This window comes from Pristis pectinata, chromosome 5 (genome assembly GCF_009764475.1).
Source record: "Pristis pectinata isolate sPriPec2 chromosome 5, sPriPec2.1.pri, whole genome shotgun sequence".
NCBI lineage: Eukaryota > Metazoa > Chordata > Chondrichthyes > Rhinopristiformes > Pristidae > Pristis > Pristis pectinata.
Genome location: NC_067409.1, coordinates 83,298,703 through 83,323,074, shown reverse-complemented (window position 1 = coordinate 83,323,074; position 24,372 = coordinate 83,298,703). Strand labels below are relative to the sequence as shown.

The 24,372-nt window shown below is 38.2% G+C and overlaps 1 protein-coding gene across 2 annotated transcripts in view; it reads left to right on the top strand.

Moving 5' to 3' along the window:
• stt3b (STT3 oligosaccharyltransferase complex catalytic subunit B) overlaps positions 1-24,372 on the top strand; it is an 89,409-nt gene that overhangs the window by 42,886 nt on the left and 22,151 nt on the right. The window contains exons 3-6 of one of the 2 annotated variants that reach the window (XM_052015947.1): positions 1,559-1,846; positions 15,183-15,248; positions 17,752-17,851; positions 23,791-23,889. In XM_052015947.1, the coding sequence (XP_051871907.1) occupies positions 1,559-1,846; positions 15,183-15,248; positions 17,752-17,851; positions 23,791-23,889 (553 nt within the window). The remainder of the gene's footprint in view (positions 1-1,558; positions 1,847-15,182; positions 15,249-17,751; positions 17,852-23,790; positions 23,890-24,372) is intronic. The other variant, XM_052015948.1, reaches the window with a different exon arrangement.

Below are 24,372 nucleotides of genomic sequence, written 5' to 3'. Positions count from 1 at the left end.
GATCTTTTTATACACACATTTGAAGTGCTGAAGGTCTTTCTTAAATGTGCTTAACCCTTTGGTTTAAAGATTTTCACATCTTTCAGAGGTAAATTCCTTCCTTATGAAGATAATGAAAGTCACGCATTTAAAAATAAAAGTTGAAAAATGGGATTAAAAGATATACAAGTGCAAGTATCTCTGTAAAAAGGGGATGGTTTTATCTGTTAAGAGCCAGTATAACTTTGGCAAAGGTAAAGTTTGCAGAACACTAACAGAGTGAACCTGTTAAATGTTTACTTGACTGTCCTTTGTTTCCAGTGTGGGGAGCATCTAGGAATTGTGTAGGCTTTGGAATTAAGCTTGATGTCTTAAAAGAACTGTAATGAACTATGTTCAACTGAGTGGCACAGGAGGAGCTCCTCAAGATTTAAGAGGAGTTATAGCTGCAGAGAGATCACATTTTTATTTTCTGAAGGATAGATCGATGGTTGTAAATGAGCTTTGTACTACAGTTGTGAAGGTTTTTCACAGGCCTTATAGTTTTAAAGAATCTGATTGAGCCATGATGTGTATGTAATTCAAGTTAAGTCTACGTGGAGAGAGGTGGAAACTAGTTTGTGAACAGGTTGTACAATAAAGTAATAATCACTTTGCATTGTCCTTTCATTGTGGTGGGGCACTCAACTGGGCAATTTAAGCTTCCTCTGATTCAAGTAATTCCAGAAAATCAGTTATTCCATGAAATTACTGGCTGCTTAAACATCTCTGATTTCCACATTCATCCTTCCCTTGAGTTCCTTTTCTGGAATTCCTTACCTGAACCTTTCCATCTGGCCTATCAGTTTCCAGTTTTGAGACACTCATTTCAAACATGCTTCTCTGGCTAAGCCTTTGGTGTTAATTTTTGACTGCGTACACCTGGTAAACTTCTGAAGTTTTATTGTGCTGAATCATGTTGGCTGTGGCTGGCAGTTTCAAACAGAACCACTGGCATTCAATTGTTGAAAGTGCAGCAAGCTTCAGACTTAAGGACAAAAACCGTGAAATGTGAAAATCAGGGAATTACTGATGGATTCAGGGATTCACTGTGGAGATCACTGGCAGGGAGCAGTCTTGCCAGATCAGACCTGACACAGGATCAGAAATTCCATTGATTCTTGGGAACCTTAGGCACAGAGTTAGGGCAGATTTATTTTTCAGCATTTATTTTAGTTAACTTTATTTAGTTTTGTTATAGTTAACTTTTTTTTATTAAAAAGAGATTTACTTAAATTTTAATGTTGTACAGTGCTGTATGCCTCTATGACTCTGTCTCTGGATGTCACCAATGTTAGACACTGTTCAAATCAGTAACAGCTTTGACAAGGTGACAGCTCCATCCCCCGCTGGATCAGCATGATCTGATCAAATACTGTATATTATCTAAACCAAATTCATAATGGCACATTTTAGGAACTATGCTGTAAAAATTAAAACTTACATTATTTGGCTTGCATTTTAAATAATTTTAAAAATTAAGTGCATACATAAGAGTTTAAATTAAACATATCTTCTAAATATTTTTTTTCCCATGCAGGTGTATCCTGGTTTGATGGTCACAGCAGGCTGTATTCATTGGATTTTAAATACGCTTCATATGACGGTTCACATACGGGATGTCTGCGTCTTTCTAGCACCTGTGTTCAGTGGTCTTACATCAATATCAACTTTTCTCCTCACTAAAGAATTATGGAACCAAGGGGCTGGATTACTTGCTGCCTGTTTCATCGCCATAGTGCCAGGCTACATATCTCGATCAGTAGCAGGCTCGTTTGACAACGAAGGGATAGCTATTTTTGCATTACAGTTTACATATTACCTGTGGGTAAGTCATCATGTAAATCCAGCTCTGAAATCTGGAAAATTATTTTTCCTTGGGGGAAAATCAGTAAGGAAGTATCTTTCTTTGTAGAGGGAAGAAGTGATGGATAGAATTAAAATAGATTTACTAATATAAAAGTTGGGACTTGTATTTAAATTAATTTTCCTAGTTAGCAGCAAAATTGCATTGCAAAGTATTGTCCAAGCGATTTGTGTTTTACAAAGCTGCTCTTGATACACTTCCTATGGGCTCAGATTAATTTGACATGATGAACTTTTGTTACTTTTTAATTTGTATTTAAGGTTCCACTGGTGATTCTGATTGATTTAAAATTTGAATAATTTCACTTTAAACTCTGGTGGTTGGAAAGGTGGTCTCATTTGAGTCTGTTTTGAATCTTGTAGCCATTGGTATTAAAGAAGATTAATAACACTTCCTGATTACTGGAAGTTTAAATGCCATTGAAAGAGTGCAGTTTGATAATGCCTGGTAAATTGTAAGAATTCCACACAGAAATGACCATAACTTTAGACTCCTATCCATCAGTACTCTAGTTTTTAATCGTTTTATTGTCTATATATGCATCATCCATGAGCCATGTTTTGCAGGTCCTGGTGATCTGGAATCCTAGATGATTAACTCCCGTAGCAAAGCTGTTGAGAGGTCCAAAGCTTCTATCTTTAAATCTTTACCAAAACTCCTAGGGGAGGGATAGAAAAAAAGAAATTCTCAGGCTAGAAGGCCCAGCATCTGACTTTAATGACTGGCAGTAAAAGAACTGCAAAAAGGGTTGCAGTGGAAGCCAGCTGAATAAAATTCATTGGTTAAATTGGAACTTAGACTTGGAAAGCATTTAAATGTAGCACATAGTGAAACGAATACTAAAATGAGGCATTAAAATCCTGGACCCTGAAAGACTTTTGAAATTCCATCAGGTGGGAATGGCAGTGGCACATTAGTTATTTTCCTGTACTGCTAATGAAATAGCCTGAATTAACAATTCAGAGGAGCAAGCCAGCTGGAATTTAAAAAGTGGGAGTCATTGTAATAATAACATTGAAACTATTGACCTGTCATGAAATTCTATCTGGTTCACCATTGTCCTTCAGGGAATGAAATCTGCCATCCGTATTTGATCAGGCCTATGCCTATGTGTGATTACAGACCTGCATTAATTCAGTACAAGTTTGAACCACTATGTGTTGCATTTAATCCCTTTCCAAGTCCAAGATCCAAACAGCTCAAGTTTTGTAACTGCAGACTAAAATGACCTAGCAAGCCAATCTGCTATATTGTAACTGCTGTGTTAAAAGTGAAGAATAAAACTCGTCAGACCACCAGGCATCTATTATGGGTACCTATTTTGGAAATGGCAGTGTTGCTCCCTGTCCAGTCGACCTTGGAATATCATCATAAATATCCAGGAACTGGTATTTAAATTGGAGCGGCTGACCCATAGGCTTGTCGAGTAACAGATTTACGTGGGTATAGTCACAGAGTCATACCTTGTATAAAATGTGCCAGACCCCTTCATCACAATCCTGGGTATAGTGGTATGGTGGCAGGAGGGGTTAGTCTTGGAATCCTCAACATTAATTTCAGACCCACCAAGTCTCATAGCACCCTGGCAAAGCTGCAACACAACACCATGTGCATGCTAGACATCAAAAACAGCTTGGTGATTCCACAGCCAATGGATCAGTTCAAAGTCCTCAGTCCTGTCATATCTGATTGTGAATAACAGTGGACAGTTCAACAGCTAACGGGCAGAGAAAGCACCACAAATATCCCATCTTCATTGCTGCCAGGGCCCAGCATATGAGTGCTAAAGTGACTGAAGCATTCACAATCATGTTTAGCCCAAAATGCTGAGTGGATATTGAATCTCAGTTTCTTCCTGAGACTACTTCAGAGGACAGTCTTCAGTCAGTTTGATTCCATCCAATGCGATGTTGAGGTACTGAACACAAAAGGCAATGGTCCCTGACGACAACCCAGCTCTAGTATTGAGGATTTATGTTCCAGAAATAGCCACGCCTCTAGCCAGATTCTTGTACATCATTGGCATCTACCTAACAGTGTGCAAAATTGCCCAAATATGTCCTGTCCACAGAAAACAGGACAAACTCAATCTGATCAAGTACTATCCAATTAGTTTACTTTCAATTATCTGCAGAGTAATGGACGGTAGACTAAACAATAGTGCATAACAGCTCACTGCCCAGTATGGGCTGTTCCAGGAGCACTCGGCTCCGGACCTCATCACAGACTTGATCCTGATATAGATCAAAGAGTTGAATTTCCAGAGAATGTCTGACCCTGATATCAGGAGTGCATTTCACCCAGTGTGGTATCAAGGGACCCTGGTAAAACTAAAGTCGGTGAGCATTGGGAGAAAACACTCCAATGTTTGGAGTCATACCTTGCATGAAGGAAAATGGTTGTAGTTCTTGGAGATCAATCATCTTAGCCTTAGAACATCACTGCAGGAGTTCCTCTGGGCAGTTCCTAGACCCAGCTCTATTCAGCTGCTTCGTCAATGACCTTGCTTCCGCCAGAAGAGGGGATGATTGATAATTGCACAATATTCATTTCAATTTGTAGCTCTTCAGCAAATGAAGCTGTTCATGTTTGCATGCAGCAAGACCAAGGCAGCATTCAGATATGAGCTGAGAAGTGGCAATTAACATTTAAACCACAATAGCACCCGCCTGCAAGAGAGAGTCTAACCACTATCCTTGACACTTGGCATCATTAATGTCACTGAGTATCTCATCAACAGCCAGGGAGCCACCTTAAACTAGCTGGACCAGCCACATAAGTACCATGGCTACAAGAGCTGAGCGAAGACTGGGTATCCTCTGGTGAGTGACTCACCTTCTAACGGTTCAAAGTCTTTTGATCATCTGTAAAGCACAAATCAAGAATGTGATGGGTTACGTTCTATTTGCATGGATGAAAGCGGTTCCAAGAACTTTCAAAAAGCTTGAAAAAATCTAGAACACAGCAGCCAGCTTGATTGGCACCACATCTACCATTGTGAACACTCATTCCCTGCATCACTGGCACAGAGTGATTGTAGTCTTTGTCATTTACAAAATGTACTACATTTGCTATTTCAGCAGCACCTCCCTAATCCAGCTTCTACTGTCAAGAAGGACAAGGGCAGCATGTATGTATGGGAATACATACAGCATCCTGACTTGAAAAAGTATTGTCATTGGGTCTTAAGTTTTAGAACATTCATAATACTGTTGGATTGGGAGCACCTGTACCAGAAGGACTGCAGCAGTTCAAGTAAATGGCCCACCATCGCTTTAACAATAGAAATTCCCCCATGCCAGCAGATGCTTTAAGGAGCAACATGTAAACAGTTAAAATGGAGGTAGGGGAAAATAAAGAAACTCTTCCTTTTTTTTGGAATGTTTACTGTGCTTCGCAGCCCTATGATGCACTTTGGAAGGGCTAATAGAGTTAGGGTACAGACCATGAATGGAAGGGGCCTAGGAATTGTGAGAAACGGTCTTGTTGTCCAGACCCAAAGGTCCCTGTTGGCAGCATAAGTAGATAAGGTGGTGAAGAAGGCATGCGATATACTTACCATCATTAATCAGGGTATGGAGTATAAAATCAGGGAGGTTATGATACAACAATGAAACATTGTCAAAAGCCATAGGAGAATAATAAAAGTTCCTAAAAAGGAAGTTACATTATACTGAGTGTTGATAAGTATTGGTATGTTTCATGATGATTGGGAGTGCTTAATGGAACAGTACCAGGAAAGTGGAAGGACCAGTCAAGATGGGACCCAGTACAGAATGGAATATACAGTCCGATAGAGTATCTTTGGTTAGAGGGAATGACTCATCATAATGAACCAGATTCCAGACAGGTTCTCTATGTCAATAGATTTACCTAAATTGAGTTTGTGAATTGGGATAACTTTGCTTATAAAAGAACACATATCCCTGTTTGGCAAACACTGAACAATACTGAATAAGAGAATTTAATTCACTGTGTAGACTAGGGAGAAAAAAAATCGATATCCTCCAAGTGACGGCCTTTAAATTTTGTTCAAAGACTAACTGTACAATCCATTTCTAAATTAAACTCGTTTCTCTTATTGCTTTCACATCATCTGTCTTTGTTGCTTATCTTAAAGTTAAATCAATTTTTTTCAGAGCAATAGAACACATTTCACTAGACTTCTTGCATCAAAGTGATTTAAAAAAAAACACCTGTCCCTAGGGATTAAGGGAGTAGAATATATGTGAAACTTTCCCATATCTCTAACTAGTTTGGAAATATGACAAGAAATCTTGGAAAACTACCTCTTATCTTTCTGTTCAGAGCTCTTATCTATCTGTTCAGAGAATTTTGTATGCCACAAGATACAAAGCTGGAAGCAGTGGATGATTGAGGATAGAAACTGTGCCTTCCAAGGCTTTGGTGTGGTGACTACATATTTATTTTCACCATAAATCATGCTGAGATTGTCCCAGCTTCTTAAACTCATTGTAACCCAGCCAAAAAATAAAATGAGGATCAAAATAAAAGTTAATACCTTAATCCATGGTAGTATTATTGACACCTCCCAATTACAGAGCAACATGTCCTTGTATTGTGTACCTGACTCCAGATACAGAATAAAAACTAGGACTTGTATAATGTTCAAAAACAGTTTATGGTTGGTGGTGACAAGATGGTAATTGTCATATTATGAGGCTCAAAGGATTAAAGTTCAAATAATTTTAAGTTATTTGAAGACCTCTGTAATCAGGTGTCCATTAATTCAGCAGAATAATGCAAGGATGCAAAGTGCTTGCACCACAGCCATAGAAATTGACAGAAACAATATTTGATTTTCTCCTCAGCAATATTATGCAAGCCACCCAATATTGAATTAAAAATGTCATTGATGTTGTTCGTGATGAAAGCATTTTTGTGTCAAATTAAGTGCATCAGCAAAGTATACATAAACAGTACAGATAATGAGTAATTTCTTCTCTTTGTTGCCATTGTAGCTACTATATCTCCTGTTCATGGATATTAATTTGGGGCCTACACCATTTATTCCGGTGCCCCATTCCCATCAGAGATGAGGAAAACAGCATTGTTAATTTTTCCACATTAATATCATAGACAATGTACTTAAATATAAAGCAAGAATACTGGAAATGTGATTATCTTTAAACATTTCAGATGTTTTTCCCGATCCTGACAAAGGAAAGATGTGATTGCACCAGAGGTAGTGCAGAGATGATTTATGTAGATACTGTCAGGACTGGAAAAATGTAGCTGTGAGGAAAGGTGATTTTCTTTGAAACAGGAAACGAGAGGGACAATTGAAAGTGTCTAAAATTACAAAGGGTTAAGAACAACCTATTTTCCTTAGTAAAGGTGTTTAAATCAGGGTGAATAGAATTAAAGTAATTGGATTAGAGGGTAGATGAGGAACAAAAACATCACTTGGAGTGGTAAAGATCTGAATCGCATTCCCTGAGAGGATGATTCAAGCAGAAACTTCATCACATTTAAACATTACTTGATTTGTACTTGAAGAACCATGACCAGCAGGACTAGAGACCCAGGGATGGAAGATGGGACTAGGTTGGGCAGTTCTTTTTCAACAGCAGAGACTTGATAAGACAAATGGCCTCCATCCTTTTTAATTTTCTGTGATTCTATTCATTTATCTTTGTCTGAAATTAAAATAGAAAATGATGAAGATACTAAGAAGGTCAGGCAGCATTTGTGGGAATAAAACAGAATTTTCATTTCAAGCTGATAACCTTTCATCAAACATAGGAAATGCTGCAGAAAGGGGTTGGGGAGTGTTGTGCCATTAATGTAGAATGCAGCCATAATGACCTAATGCAACATTTGTTAAAACTGTGTAACTCGGATCCAACATTGTCTTTTCTGAAAGTTCAAATCACTAAAGTAATAAGTTAATTAACTTTCAAATAAATAGTCAAATGGATTCTACTTAATATTAAAAAACAAAACGTTGTTCTTTGAATTGGAATCTGATAATTGCCAGTAAGTGTACTCGCCATTCCCAAATGATGGGTAGCAATGCTCTTTCAAAAGCTAGAATGCAAATTGTACATTTATTTATATTCACCGTTCTGGTGCTTCTGATGAAAGCGTTTCTGTACTTTGTACCTGGAATCAACATTTTAAATGTTAAGACTTCACTTGTTTAGTACTTGGTACATTTTCTTGTGCATAACTTGGGCTAACATTTCCTAATATATTTATACATGACCTAGCTGCAGTAGGAACTATCAGCATTTGTTAATTTAAAATTATTTTTGTCGTTACTTTGGGCAGTTATCAAGCTGATAACTTGACCAGTAATTGAGCCACCAGGACACTGTAACTGCACTTAATTCTGACAATATAACTGGGGGAAAAAATGTAATATTTTGGAAATGAAAAAGGAAAGCATGTTATGTAGCTGAAAATCCTATATTAATGCAATTCTGATTTGTCTTGATTATATGAGGAAAAACATGCAAAAATTTATTTCTATAGTGAGAAAGAATTTCATTTTCATAGCATCTTTCTTAACCTCAATGTTTCCAAACTGCCAAAGTAATGCAGGCACAGTTGTGATGTAGGAAAACCAAACAGCTAACTTGCACCCAGCCAGATCCTGCAGTGATGTGGGAGGTAACCAGTTAACCTGTTTAGTATGTGCTTGCTTAAATGTACAAGATGAGACCAATCATAGTTCATGTGCCTCCTCGACCCTGCCACGACATTGATTAAGATTATGGTTGATTGAATTTTGGTCTCAGCTCCACTTTCATGTCTGTTCCCCATATTCCTCAACTCTCCTATAGGCCATATATCCACCTTTAAATACATTCAGTAATTCAGCCTCCACAGCTTTGTAGGCTACAGAATTCCAAAGGTTGATGACTATCATGGGAGAAGCTTCTTGACATATTCATCTCAGATGGGCTTCCTCATTTCTGAAAATACGCCCAGGGGTTCCATTTTAGATTCCTCCACAAGGGAAACATCTTCTCAGGATCTATGTTGTTAACCCCCTGCCAGAGTCTTATATATTTCAATAAGGTCATCTCTCAATTTTCATCTCCTTCCAGTGTAGGCTCAACCTGTATAATCTATGTATGTCAACTTGTATATTCTTGGAATCAACCTAGTTCTCCAGTGCCTCTAATGCAAGTATATCTCTCCTTAAATAAGAGATTGAATGTATATGAAGTACTTTCGGTGTTGTCTTATCCATGTCTGTACTGTCATAAGAAGACTTCCACACTTTTGTACTGCAGCCCCCTTACAATAAAGGTCAACATTCCACTCCATTCCTGATTACTTTCTTGCACCTGTATGATAAGCCTGTGTTAACTGAGGCATTCAGCGTCCCTGGGTTATGGAAGGAAATAATTGGCAAATATCTTCTTTTTGATTGCAACAGCATGTAATTTCTCTCCATATGAATAATATTCTTTTCTAATCTTCCAACCAAAGGGGATAACTTCATATTTCTTCACATTATACTCCATTTAGCATATTTGCATTCAGTTTGTTGTCTCATCAATATCCCTATGCAGACTTTGTCTTCCTCATAACTTCCTTTTCCTTGTATAAATGGCACATTTGCTACAATACATTTAGAATTGGAGAAATAGAATCACACAGCACAGAAACAAGTCTTTTGACCCACCATGTCCATACTAACCATCAGGTTTCTATCTATACTAATTGCATTTACTAATCATACTTCCTACATTCATATCCAAATAGTTAATGTATATAACCAACAGTAAGGGTCTCAACACTGATCCCTACGGTGCATCACTAATCACAGGGGTCTATTCACAAAAATAACTCTCTGCCATCATCCGCCAAGCCAATTTTGGATCCAGCTTGCCCTGGATTAAGTGGGCTGTAACCTTTTGGACCAGTGTCCCATGTGGTACCCCCTCAAAGGCCTTTCTGAAGCCCATGTGGATTATGTCAACAACACTGCCCTCATCAATATATTTTGTTACCGCTGAAAAATTCAGTTGAATGCAAAGCTGTGCTGACTATTTTTGATTAATTTCTGCCTTTCCATGTGTAGATTAATCTCGTCTCAATTTTTTTTTACAATAATTTGCTGACAACTGATATTAGACTCGTAGGCTTGTAACAACCAGGCTTATCCCTGCTACCCTTCTTGAATAGGGGGATCTCACCAGTGGCCAGCAAAAATTTAAGAATCTCTGTGAGATTCTGACAATTTCCTTCCTTGCCTCCCATTACAGCCTGAGATTTTGAAACGATCTGAATGATAGGAATTTCTTTAATTTCTAGATCATACATAACATCATCAGAACAGTGCCAATGACTGAGTTATGCTAAGGCTCATCAAAAGAGCTAGACTGAGAAACATATGTGCAGATTAATGCACAAGACATTCAAATACACTCATTTTTAGTATTCAGTACCCTGATATTTGCTTTGATTGATGCACTAATGCTGATCCAGACTAATGGCATAAAGTACTTGCCATCATTTAGATGCTTTCACCTCTATAGTTTTTTGACCAAGTCATTATATCGTTATATTTACCCTCAATTGTAATAATGCAAAGCATCCTAACTTTTCAGATAGCACCCAGTTTCATCATATTAATAATGGTTGCATAAGTGTTGTCTGTACTTACCTCAAGAGAGTAGATTGTCCTCATTTTGCTGAGTGGGGCCTGCAATCCACACTTATCGCTGAAATGCACCATTCTTCTGAACTTAGAGTATCCCTGAATGATAACTTTCTGGCACATCAAAGACCTATTTCATAAGACCCCAAGTGGGGCCTGTGTCTTGTGTGATGCATCAGTTCCCTTCAGAAGGCCAGAGAAAGCCCAGCCCATAAATTATTGAGAAAACCTTTGGCAGGATAAAGCAATGTCCCCAGCTCTGCCTGATATTCGGGAACCCTTGATCTGTGTATTTTTGAAAAATTAAGATTTTATTAATATTTCAAATATAATAAATAAAATCACCTGAAAATATTTATGACACTTTCAAATATTTAGAAACATCACAGAAAACATAATTTTAAAAAAATGAAACCGAACTTTACTTCCATACAACTAAAAACTCCATCACATGAATGGGCTGGCAGATTACATTGCCAAGTCTAACGTGGCACAAGAATTGAGAGCCAATACCCCAGAGTAAATGCTGAGCAATTCCTTCAAGCTCTTCTGCAACAAAACCAGAAAGGCAGTGGTCAATGCAGAAAGATGTGGTTTATTATGAATTTGAAATGGTTTTCCTCTTATGCCCTGAGTCACTACACATGCTTCCTCATTTTTTACTTTTAAGTTGCCCAACTTGGGGAAGCAGTCTAAGGGGGAATTGATCCGTAGCAGCTGTTGGTGTAGTTTCTTTCTTTACTGGCTGGTTGATTGGATGGAAAATAATGTCTTGTGATCTTGCATGAAAATAGCTATTTTTTTTTACTACGTCAAATGACTGTGGCACGTTGAATATGATGTGCTTTGGGCAAAACACTGAATTCTTACAAAAACTAGCATTGGAGAAGAGTTTGATCTGAATTTGATTACCTGATCACCCCACCATAGGACTTATTTTCAGGTTTAAAATAAAAGCCTTGTGATTGACGAGCTGAATGCAGTACCTGGATAGTGACTTCATTTTTAGTAAGATGTGTTACTGTTGGCTTTCAATAAGGAAAATTTTTTTAAGTGTATGTTTTATTCAAGGTGTCCTGCTATATTGCTTTAATTCATTAGATAATTAAGGAAATATATTGCAGAATAGCCAACATAATGATAGTATTTTAAAACGTGGAAGCTAAGTTTCCATCATGAGAAATATTTGACCTCTTGTGCCTGCTCCACCACTCAGTGAAATCATGGCTAATCTTAAATCTCAGTGTTGCTATCCTGTACTAATCTGTTATTCCTTGATTCCCTTTACCTAAAAGTCTATCAGTCTCTTGAATGTATAGTATTTGAGTCTCCACAGCCCTCTTGGGTACACAGTTCCAAACTTTCACTACCCTCTGGGTTATGAAGTATCTTTTCAGACCTACATGTCAGACTACTTATATTGAGAATATGACTGCTGGTTCTAGCCAGGAACAAGAGTTTTCAATGAGATGGCCTCGCATTCATCTTAACTCAAGAGTATGGTCTAGGCTCAGTCTGTTTAATCACTTCTTGTACAGCAAACCTACCATATCAGGAATCAATCTGATAAACCCACACTGCATTACTTCTATTGCAGAAGCATCCTTCCTTTGGGAAGGAGATCAGATCTGTACACAATATTGCAGATGCAGTCCTACCAAGGTTCTATATAATTGGAGCAAGACATCCTTTCATAGAGTTATATAGCAGGAAACAGACCATTCCATCCACCACGTCCATGCTAACCAGTGGGCACCCATCTGTATTAATTCCATCTTCCAGCCTTCTATACCAAGGTAATTCGAGTGCTCATCTGGATATTTCTTAAATGCTGCCTGATTCTAAATCCAGCCTCTTGTACAGCTCTCACTTTCTTCACAGTGACCTTTACCTTGTAGATCTCATGATCTGGAATTCACTTCCTAAACCTTACCGCCTCCCTATGTTCCTTCATAAAGAGCCATTAAAGCTACCTTATTGACCCAGCTTTTGGTTACCTCTGCTAATGGCATCTTTTATCTGATGACTTCTATGAAATGCCTTAGGAAGCTCTTCTAGGTTAAAGTTGCAATGTAACGACTAGATGTCAATGTTATTGTATGATTTGTAGACTAGAATGATTCCAGGCACAATCTGGTCAGTTTGGTACCAATAGCTACAACTGTCCTTGCTGTCACTGAGTCACAGATGGAGGAACAGTTGGACTAGCTTCATGTTTGATTCCTGCTCACTGAATCGTCCAGGAAAAGGTCCAGATGTGTACATGCTGGATGACGACAAGATTGGTCTTAGCTGTGATGCACACTATTGTTCAATATCTGGCTGAAGCTCACAGTTCAGATTCATTCATGGGGTACTGGTGGCACTGGAGTAGAAACATTAAGATCCCACCATAAGTCCTGTGGAACTGAATATATTAAACCTGGTCATGTGAGTCAAGAGAGAAACATCATTAAAATTGCTCAAAACATCTTTCAGGGAACAGGACCAGCTACTTGCACATTATATGTGATTGCTATCACACACAAGTAGGACAGAAGCAAAAGGCCATTCCTTCACGTTTTCCTTGCTATTTAATTGGACCATGACTGACCTGCACCTCCTTTGTTTATCTGCCTTCGTGTCACATCCACTGATGCCCATACACTTTGTGCTAATTTGGCTCCTGCGAGACCTACCTCTGATTTCATTGTTTTTATTTATTCATTAATGGACCATGAACATCTTGATCAGGCTGACACTTACTCTCCACCCCTAATAACACCCCCTCCCCTCCAAACTGGAGGGCTTTCTCAGCCACTTCAGCGACCAGTTAAGAGTCGACCACATTGGTTGGTCTGGAGTCATTTATAGAATGGGTAAGAGTTCCTTCCCTGCAGGACATTTGTAAATAAAATGAGTTTTTGTGACAGGCCAGTAGTTTGATGTTGCCTTTGTGATACTGGCTTTTCTTATGTTTGGAAGATTGAAAGGGAACTTGATGGAAACAAATATGCTTCAATTCAGTTCCTTGTGCAATAAAAGCCGACATAATATTTGTCTTCCTAATAGCTTGTTGTAATTACTTGTTTACTTTCAATGGTTTTGATCTAAGTCTCCCTGAACATCAACACCTTTCAAATTTTTATTAAAAAAATAAAATCTGTTTTATACCAAAGTGGGTGACCTCCTATTTTTCCATATTTGATCTACCATGTCCTCACTCATTTGCTAAATTTGTGTACGTCCCCTGAAGCTTCTCTCCATCCTGATCACAACTTGCACTGCTACTCAGCTTTGTCTTGTCAGCAAACTTGGATATCCTACACTTGATCTGCTAATCTAAGTAATTGATGTTGATTGGTGAACAGCTTGGGGTCCAGCACTGATCCCTGTGGCACACCATTGGTCACAGCCATTTACTGCTGCTGTCTCTTTTCTGTCCCTTAAACAGCCTTCATTCCATGCTACCATCCATACTGTATTGCCCCCCCACCATTTTATGGATTTTAATTTTGTTTATTTCATGACACTTTAATAAGGGGCCTTCTGAAAGTCCAGATAGACCAATCCAATTGGTTCATCCTTATCTGTTCTGCGTGTTACAATGTTAAAATTCAAACAGATTTCTCAAATGTGATTTACCTTTTGTAAATCCATCATGACCCTGCCCATTCCTGTTATGACTTTCTAGGTGCTTGGTTACCATTTCCTTTAATGGTGAAATGATAAAAATATATTATAAACGTGCCAGGCTAGCAATCTATTGTTCCCTGATTTTCTTCTGTTAAATAGTGGGGTTACTGTTGTTACCTTCCAATCTGTTGGAATAATTCTACAATCTATGGAAAATTGGAGGATGATAACCAGTGCATCTATAGCCACCTCCTTCTAAACCTGGCAACTTATTGCTTTTCAATCCCAATAATTTCTCTGTTTTTTAACATATCTCAATTTTGACTTCTGACAATAACTTCAGGAAGAGAAAATGCCACTGACTACTTTGTCCCAACAACTCCAAAGTTTGAATTTACAGTTAACCTTTTTGCCATCACTCAACCCCCTATGTCAAATAGAATTTCTGTATTTCACACACAATTGTCAGGATAAGTTGTACTACTCTGCAACAGGGTAGCTGTATTTTGAATTTTCGCCTTGTGTTCTTTGTTTTACAGAAGGTTTAAAATTTTCCATCATTCATGTAAATTGTGTTAATTTGATTTTGGCTGACTGTCTTGAACTCTTCAAGATTTATAAGCAGTTTTGAACCAAAAGTATATAAGGTACTTCCAGTTTAATACTGTTGGCTTCTAGTGATGAAAAGTGCACATTACAGGCTGTCCCCAGATTAAGAATGCCTGATTTATAGACAATTCTACATATGAACAAGTTCCCATAATATTCAGAAGTCCAAAGTATGTACATGTGTTTGTTCCTACGAACGGCAGAACTTGTTTCCTCCACTTTTAGTAATTGTCCTTTTTTATCAGTCTTGTGTACTTTTGATGCCTTTCATTACAATACTGTGGAAGTATGGTTACCACGTTTTGTGTATTTTCCAACTTGCGAACAAAATCAACTTACAGATATCAATAAAAACGAAACCCATTCCTTAGCTGGGAATGGCCTGTAATTCTGTCATTTTAATGCTCAATTTAATCTTTGTATTGTTCATTTTAGGTCAAATCTGTGAAAACTGGCTCTGTTTTCTGGACTATATGTTGCTGCTTGTCCTACTTTTACATGGTAAGGAAGATCTAATCCGGTTTCATTATTCCATGGAGTTCTATTAATGCTAAAAATAAATTGATGGATTGTGCATCTGTTATTCCTTGTATAAATAAAGCCTGTGAACGCAATTGAATGTGCATTCTACTTTGTCCTCTTCCCAGAGCACCTTTTTCTATTTTTTTGTTGTAAAAGTTGTGTTTATAGAAAAATCCAGGATGACATAGCAAAATGATTATGTGGGTATATCTCAGACACACAAGGTTCTGCAGATGCTGGAATCTGGAGCAATCTGATGAAGGGTCTCATCCCGGAACTTCAACTGTTTATTTCCCTCCATAGATGCTGCCTGACCTGCTGAGTTCCTCCAGCACTTTGTATGTGTTGCATGTGGGTATATCTTGTGTCTCTGACGCTTCCTAATCTGTGTTGGTGATCTTTGAGGATCCTGAGATCTAATGATCAGAGAAGCCAATCATTAGCCATTTCAGTTTGCACCTTGTTGCATAAATTAGTGGACACCATGAAGGCTTTAGGTCCTGACATCACTCCTTGTCTGCATTTCTGAAGTCATGGTCCTAGCCAAGATATTCCAGTGCAGATGTACCATAGGCATTTCTCTGATGGCCTGGAAAGATATGCATGTAGTCCAGCCCACAAAAATCAGGTGAAATATAATCTAGCTAATTAATACCCCATTTTTCTTCTGTTCATTATCAGCAAAGTGATGGAAAATGTCAGTGAAAATGCCATGAAATAACATTTACTCATCAATAATATGCACACAGGTGCTCATTTTCAGTTTCGCCAGAACTACACCTCCAGATGTCATTACAAACTTGATCTAAGCATGGGCAAATGAGCTAAATCTCAAAGGTGGTCTTAAAGTAGCAGCACTTGACCAACCTTGATAAAGTGGAAGTCACAAGCACAAAGGACAAATGGGATACTTCAAGACATTTTTGCAAGAATCTAAAAGCAAAAAAAAATTGGAAATCTGAAATAAAAATAGAGAATGCTGGACAGACAGCATCTGTGGAGGGGGGAGTAGAGTTAATGTTTTAGATTGATGACCTTGCATCAGAGATCTGGTCATTTATCCGCAAAGTGATGGAAAACGTCAATGCTGCCTAAGTTGCAGAGTATCTCCAGCATTTTTTTGTTTTATTACATTCCTTACGGGAATTCCCTGGCCAATGTCATAGACTCAACTATCTTAAGATGCTTTCATGACCTTTCCTCCATTTGCTAATAATTATAGTGTTGAAATCTGTTCATAAATCCTCACAATGAAGAAGTCCATGCCTGCCTGTAGAAAGACCCTAATAAATTTGGTAGATATCATTAGTAACACACGTGTGACATTTAACAGGATTACTGTCATTGAATTCCTCACCATCCTGATTAGGAAGTTAACCAGACCATTCACATAACTACTGGCCATTAAGACATGGAGCCTAGATATCAATGAGGACAAAGTAGCCATCTTCTCTATTATTAGTAGAGCTCTTGTGATATAATGTATACCATGTAAAAATGCCCTAATGCAGTTTATCATGGCTTCCTGGGTGGATTTCACTGAATTAGGAGGTGCAAACATCTTAAAGGACAGTGACAAAGTGTATGGGAACAACTGCACCTGTGAACTTCCCCCATCAACTCTGTACCATCACGACTTGAAAATATAGACATTCGCTTCATTATCGCTAGATAAAAGTCACAAAATCCTGTGCTAACATTACTTAACAGCAATACACGATTACCTTCATTATCAGGACTACAGTAATTCACAAAGGCAGCAGATCACTGATTTCTCAAGGGGAAATATGGATGGGCATACAGGGCTGGCTTTGCCTGTGAGTGTGAGCGGAAGGCATGATTTTTAATCCTTTTCCAAATGGCTATGAATTTTGAATTTGGCTTGAAGGAAATGCTTATGAACTTTGAATTTTTTTTTATCAATAAATGTATATTTGCTTATAGCTTATTTTACCTGGGTTTTATTGTGTGAGCACCATAAAAGAATTTTCAAGGTCCATTCATTAATCAACTTTTGAAAGAGAATGGTATAGATGAATACAGTAATTTATCAGATGATCCCAGCTAATGAGGTGATATGAATACCTATCTGCTTTTTATCCAAATAATAAATGCAATAATACCATGTTAGCCCAGCTTAAAATTTTAACTATTTGGTTGCAAATATTTCAGTGAATGAAGTGAATGTGTGGATTGGGCTGTCCATTCTCTACCCAAATCCAAGGACTTTAGCGAACTTGGTCTCAACTATCAGTCAATTAGGAAGATATAAACACGTTCCCAACCCTGGATGTTTAGTTCAAGTGACCAAAAAGCCAAAGCTGAGACTCTCAGGCATGTAATGTAGCAAATGATACCAAGTGAAGTCTTTATGGTTCAGTACTGGTCTTGAAAATCATGGGATTTTTTTCTCATGCATTATAGATTTACTTGTAGTTTATATTAATTTTTATTTGGATTTATTTTTGCACCTTGATTTCAGGTATCTGCATGGGGTGGCTACGTGTTCATCATCAACCTTATCCCACTACATGTATTCGTATTGCTACTGATGCAGAGATTCAGCAGAAGGGTTTATATAGGTCAGTAAAGAAATCTACAGACTTAAGTTATTCCTTCTACCACTAACCGCCTTAGTGTGCTTAGATTAGACCATATCCCGATATATCGGGCAACATTGATCTTCTGTGGGTTTACAGAAGGCACTCTGGGTCTGAAGTGGTTTAAAGTTAAAATCACTAGATGTCATGAATTTGGAGTTGTAGTTTTTCTTCAGGTGCCTAATAACTGAAATGTGGTTAACTTATTCAACGTAGTTCTGCACACTGTATTACTAATTATGCGGTCATTCTTTCATGGATTTTGTCCTCCAGTTGTGGCTGAGTGATGTGAGGAAAGGAACTAATACCACCTGGGGGGGGAAAAAAGTCTCAGACTAGTTAAATGGTTTCTCTCCATACCAGATCATTTGTCTGTGAATGAATATTTGGAATCTGCAAGCTGTGTATGTGAGTGAGTGAGAGAGAGAGTGAGATTTAATGGTCTCATTATATATAAGTATTCAGACTTCAATATTTTAGTCACATTCACATGTTGCAGTGAGTTCAAAGTATGCCTAAAATAAATATCCTGCAAAATTAATGAATTCAATGAATAATATTTCAGAAACCATTTACTTCAGATGGGGATGTTATGAATATTTCAAGCTAAAATTAAGTAACAGCTGCTGTTGGGGGGAAAAAAGTATATTGGTGTGTAAGTAGAGGGAAGCTGCAAACAATAATACCAATCCGTGGATGATTTAAACATTATGCAGCTTGAGCAACAGTGTGTATGTGTGTGATTGGAAATTGTGTGGTACGTGCCATGTGACAAGTTAGAGGAATTACCTAATCAAGGTTTTCAAACATAGTTAATATCTGGTGGACTAGATAGTTCATTGAAAAAAATTGGCCAGTAGTTGTGGACAATATTTGCAGTAAATTGGTTTTTGACATGATGGGATAATTACATAATATTGTTAAGAAAAATAATAATGGCAGAAAATTGAACTCTTGTGTTTTACAGCATGTCCCAAACATTTCTGAAATAAATTTTCTGAGTGCATTGTTGATAAAGGCATTAATTGTATACATATTGTGACAGTTCTCACATGCTTCAAACCAATGTGAAAAATCCACCTGGTATAAAATTTCCATTAAATGATTGAACATCACCATTGACAAAGAGCAGCTTGAAGAACAGAATGTTTGCCTTTCCACTCTCATTACTGCTGCAGATATGTAAAGGGTGGAGCGTGCTGGGCCTCACTTTGGCAATAATTTGTTCAGGCTATGCTCTGACCCTTAGTCTTTGAACCCCTTTGTATTACTGTATTAAAGAACACATTTGTCTGTGATAATTTTGCAATAATTATAGTCGTATATTCTGAATAGTTGTGTTTTTTTTTAAAATAGCCTTTTAGATGAGATTTTTTGGAGCCTCTTGTTCATGAAATTTCAATACTTGACCCTGGGATGGTGTTAAAAGATAACTATTCTGAGTTCAAACAGAAAATGTTAGAAACAGTCAATAGGTCAAGCAGCATCTTGCAGAGTTAATGTTTCAGATCCAAGACCTTTCAATTTGACCGAGACTCGTCAGATTTCTGAGTTTCTTTTTTTGGTTATGTTTGCACTTTCCTTTGCTGTTGTGGATTTTCCTGATTCCTTCCATTTAACCAGTACTTCCAATAACTGGATGCTTCTGTTATCCACTTTCCCTGTCATTGTTGAATGTTCCACAGGATGCTGTTAAGATTATGAACTCCAAAGGCACGTGGCATTTAATCAGCATACTGCCATCTTGTGGTTTCAAATATTGGTGCTATAAAGAGCACAATATGCCCAAGTTTTGTTTCGTTTTATTGGATTGCAATGTGCGCTGTTAGACTGTCCTCATTTCCTATACATTTGCATCTGGTGTGTCTTGGACGTGGGTTGCTCATTTAAAATCAGCTTCCCAAATTTCACAAGCACCATCATTTAAACTCCCTGATAGAGCCTACGTAGTATTTGTAGAACAAAAGTCTGGAAGTCCATCACTACAGCCTTTCAAAAATATTTTAAATAAAATTCTCCAAACCTTTAATCTAGTTTGAAGGTGTGCAAGATACTTTTTATTTGTCAGAGTTCTGTGTATCTAAGTAGATAAATTTTCTTTTGAGGATGTAGCAAGCAGAGTTGTTCAGAGAGGAACCGATTAATCTATTGATGTAATGTGTTTGGATCTCCAGAAGGCATTTGATAAGGTGCCAGCCTCATAAAACATGAGCACACAGTATTTGTGAATTTGTTAATGTGGCTTGAAGACTGGTTATCACATAGAAGACAGAGTGGGAATAAATGGGTCCTTTTCAAGCTATATGGATATAACTAATGAAATGCCCCAAGGATCAGTTCTTGGCCGTCAATCATTTGCTATCTGTATTAATGACTTGGAGGAGAAAAGGCAGAGAGTAAGGTATCCAAATTTGCTGAAGACATGAAAAGATGTGGGAGAGCATGTGTGAAGAGGATATTTGGACTCTGCAGCAAGATAAAGATGGGTTTGGTGAGTGGGTAAAAACTTGTCAAATGGAGTTTAATGTAGGAAAGTGTGAGGCCAAACATTTCAGTAGGAGGAATCAAAAAGACAGACTATTATCTAAATTGAAACATTATTTGAAAAATTGGGAAATTAAGGGCCATGTGGAACTGGTGCAGAAGAGGAGATGGGGCAGATCAGCCATGATCATGTCGAATTGAAGGCCCAGGTAGCATGCTGCTGGTCCTAATTTTTTTGTTCCTTCAAGGTAATCTATTTATTATGACAGAGAAGGAGGCTATTCAACCCATCGGGTCTCTGCCAATTCCCAACAGTCCTATTTTCCCATCCTTATTTTCTTGTAGCCTGCAACCTTTTCTCTCTCATGTGCCCATTGACTTCCCACTTTCCTTCTTTTTATCACTCACCTACACTGATGGGTATTTTACAGTGGCCGGTTAACCAGCCAGCATATCTTTGAAATATGGGAGGAAATTGAAGCACCCAGGGAAAACCCACAGAGTCATGAAGAGAGTGTGCAAACTGCACAATCAGCCCCTGAGGTCAGGATCAAAGCCTGGTCCCAGAAGTTGCGAGGCACTAATTGTTGTGCTGTTATTCTGTCTTATATCAACTTTGCTTGAGGGTTTTTAATTCTACTTTGGTTTATGTTATTGTGCTCTTTATTCTCTGCATTAGGAAGTTTAGTGAGCTTTGCTTAATTGAAAGCTGCCTCTTCCATTATGTTATAATCTATGCTAGATTCTTCAATCGATAGACCAAACTAGTCACCCGCCACAAAATTTTTTTGGTGCTGTCAGGAGAATGATGTAGACTATTAGAGTTAGAACATTCTATTAGTGAATTATTTAGCCTCGAGAATGAGCCTCTGTATCCACTCCATGTTAGAACTAAATATTCCACTTATACATGTGTCTGAGTTCTAATTTCTTCCAAGCTCGTGCTTCTATAAAGATGGTTTCATTAAAGAGACCAGAACTCAGGAACGAAAACTATTTCTTTATTCTCTGACAAATACAGACAAATTTCATGCTTAATGTACAATCCTGAGTCGCAGTGAGTTTCTCCCTGGGGACTCTAGATTTTCCTGCAGTCCAAAGGGTGAGTAATAATGATGTAGACACTATGCAAATTTAAATTGCTTGTTCAGATTTATGTACAAATGAAAAGGACATAACTGGTGTAGCAAAATTATTTGCAGTAACTTCAAAATCTGAAATAAAAACAAAATGCTGGCATTACGCAGCATGTCAGTCAGCTTCTGTGGATAAAGAAACAATGTTAACGTTTAATGATTTGTGATCAGAACAGCACAGTGGCACAGTTAGTGCCTTATAGCTATAGGCACCCTGGTTCAATCCTGACCTTGGATGCTGTTTATGTGGAGTTTGCACATTCTCCCTGTGACTGAGTGGGTTTACCCTGGGGCCTCTGGTTTCTCCCCCAAATCCCAAAAACGTGCTGGGAGTTTGACTTGTTCTGTATACTACCTCTTAATGTAATTGGCTAAAGATTCGAAGAAGTTGAATGTGGGATAATAAACTACAGAGACTAAGGAGTGGAGGAACGGAGTGATGGGATTGCTATGCTGGGAGTTCACGTGGATTAGATGGGCTGAAGAGCCCACTTTTGTGCCATAATAAGCAAGTAAGAACAGAATCAGAACTGGGAGGATTAGTTCACAACAGATTCTATGGGGTTGTATGCAACATTACTCTATGACTATGAATAATTTCTCGCTGAATCCCTCTTGATGCTTGACACATTTCAGTGGCAAAGTAAGTGAAGTATAATTGTGTTTCACAAGATCATCCTTGTAATTCAGGACCCTTCTAATGTGGGGACAGGGATTCATCTTTGGTCACTAGTCCTAAATGTGGGTGATTATATTGGCTGCCACTTGTTCAGCTCCACACTCAGTTGCAAAGGTGAAAACAACCAGCTGTTGACGTTTAAACACACACATTTTAAATAGCTTAACACAGGCAGATTGATGGAGAGGGATAACCAATTAGAAGCTGAGAGCTTTGTTTACCAAATTGTTAGAGAAGTGTTAGAAAATCAACTGCTACCCATTATTTGAGATGGGAGACATTCGAAGGATTCATTAAGCCAAGGCCCTCATTTGTCTTCTCAAATGGATGTACCTCACTTAGCACTTAGGATATGTTCCCAAGAATAAGATACTAAAGGGGTTGTTGCATCATTAAATGTATTGCTGACATTGCTATTCTGCCAGGAACCTTGTGCAAAATCCCACCCTCCTGACTGTTGTACACTGCTGAGCAGGGAACCTGGATGCAAGGAACCTGGTATAAACCTCTGCCCTTGCATTGTGCTGCTGTGCCAGGCATCAAACCAACAATGAATTGCCCTGTAGCTCAGCGTGGAGAGGCTGCCTATGAGGTCTGGTGTTGGGTGAGACAGGGCAAGTGGTGTTGTCGCTTAGTGCTGAGATGTGGGGCTAGGTGCTGCATCCTGGCCAGCATGGTGAGTTTGACCCATTGTTGGCCACTGGCAGCACCTGTTCCATTTTGTTGACAGACTGTCTGAATTTTGTAGTCTCTCTCATTACCTCCTGTTAGATGTGATGGAAGCTGCTGTCTCCTTTGTTTGGCTGCATAGCTCTTGCCAGCCCAGAGATTTCTCTATGGGAATAGGGTTCCGTCACATCCAGCAAGAGGTGATGAAAGAACCAGTTGATCCAGGCAGCCTGTCAACACATGAAGAAGTCACTTCCTGTCCCCAGCAATGGTCCACACTTGCTGTGCCAGCCAAGGTTCCTGAACCCAGGATTTATACAGGGTGCCCCATGTCTCTGAGTGTTCAGACTAGAGAACCAAAAGCACCAAAATTCATCAGTATTCTGTAGGTCGCCATTAAGGAGGATGCGAGTGTTGAAGATCCCAATGAACTAATAAATGAGCTGTCCCTGGTTAACATTAATTCTAACCAACATTAAAATACCGAGTCATTTATCTCTGTTGTTTGTGAGGCTTTGTTTTATGCAAATTATTAGCCTATTTGCTCACAATAGTGATTACTGATATAGAACCACTTCTCTAACAATATTCCCAATTTCCATGTTAGAGGATCTTTCCTTTGCCCCAGAATTTTTTGTCAACTGCATGGGAAATTCTGCTTATTGGCAGTGTGTCAAAAATCCATGCTGATATTCTTATGTCTATTTATTTGGAATGAACTTTGCATTTTGAGCTCCATGATACCTTGACACAACAAGTTTACTTCTCAAAATTAAATAATACAACAGTACAAAATATTTTCATTTTTATGACCTTTTTCCAACAATTAAAAATTGATTTTTTGAAGCTTGAATGTTTTGGAATAAATCATTTATAGATGTTGATATTTGTAAGGAATTTGATTTGGACCAAAGGCATAATATTTGCTTGTTTAAAAATGTAAACTTTTACAGCTTACAGCACATTCTACATTGTTGGCTTGATCTTATCAATGCAAGTGCCATTTGTGGGGTTTCAACCAATCCGGACCAGTGAGCACATGGCAGCTGCAGGTAAGTGGCTTCATTTTAAAGTGCAGAATAACTTCGCTCTGAATTCTGCTATCCTCGACTCTGAGCCATGCAATTCCATAGAACGAACGTCATAAATCCCAATTCGTCTGTTTGGTGTCACTTGCTCTTTCTTCATTTGCCTATATAAGTTAATTCTACAGAAAAGCTTTCAGCATAATTAATCCAGAAAGTGACAGCTGAAAATTCAGATGTTTTTCTTATTAGAGATTCTGCACCTCCGGGATGTTTGCATTATGTTGTGCTTTCAAGATGGATTTGTTACAGGTTGTCAGAGTAGAAGTGTTGATGTGATTGAGAATTTCCAAGCAGCCCTGTATGATTTTTGAAATAGTTTGATCTGTCTTAGATCTGTATATCTGTATCTGATATACAGATATCAAATCTGTATTTGATCTGCAAATTGTCTAAATGCTGTTATTTGCTCTAATCACTCTGTTATTGCCCTGTTTGTATTTAACTTAA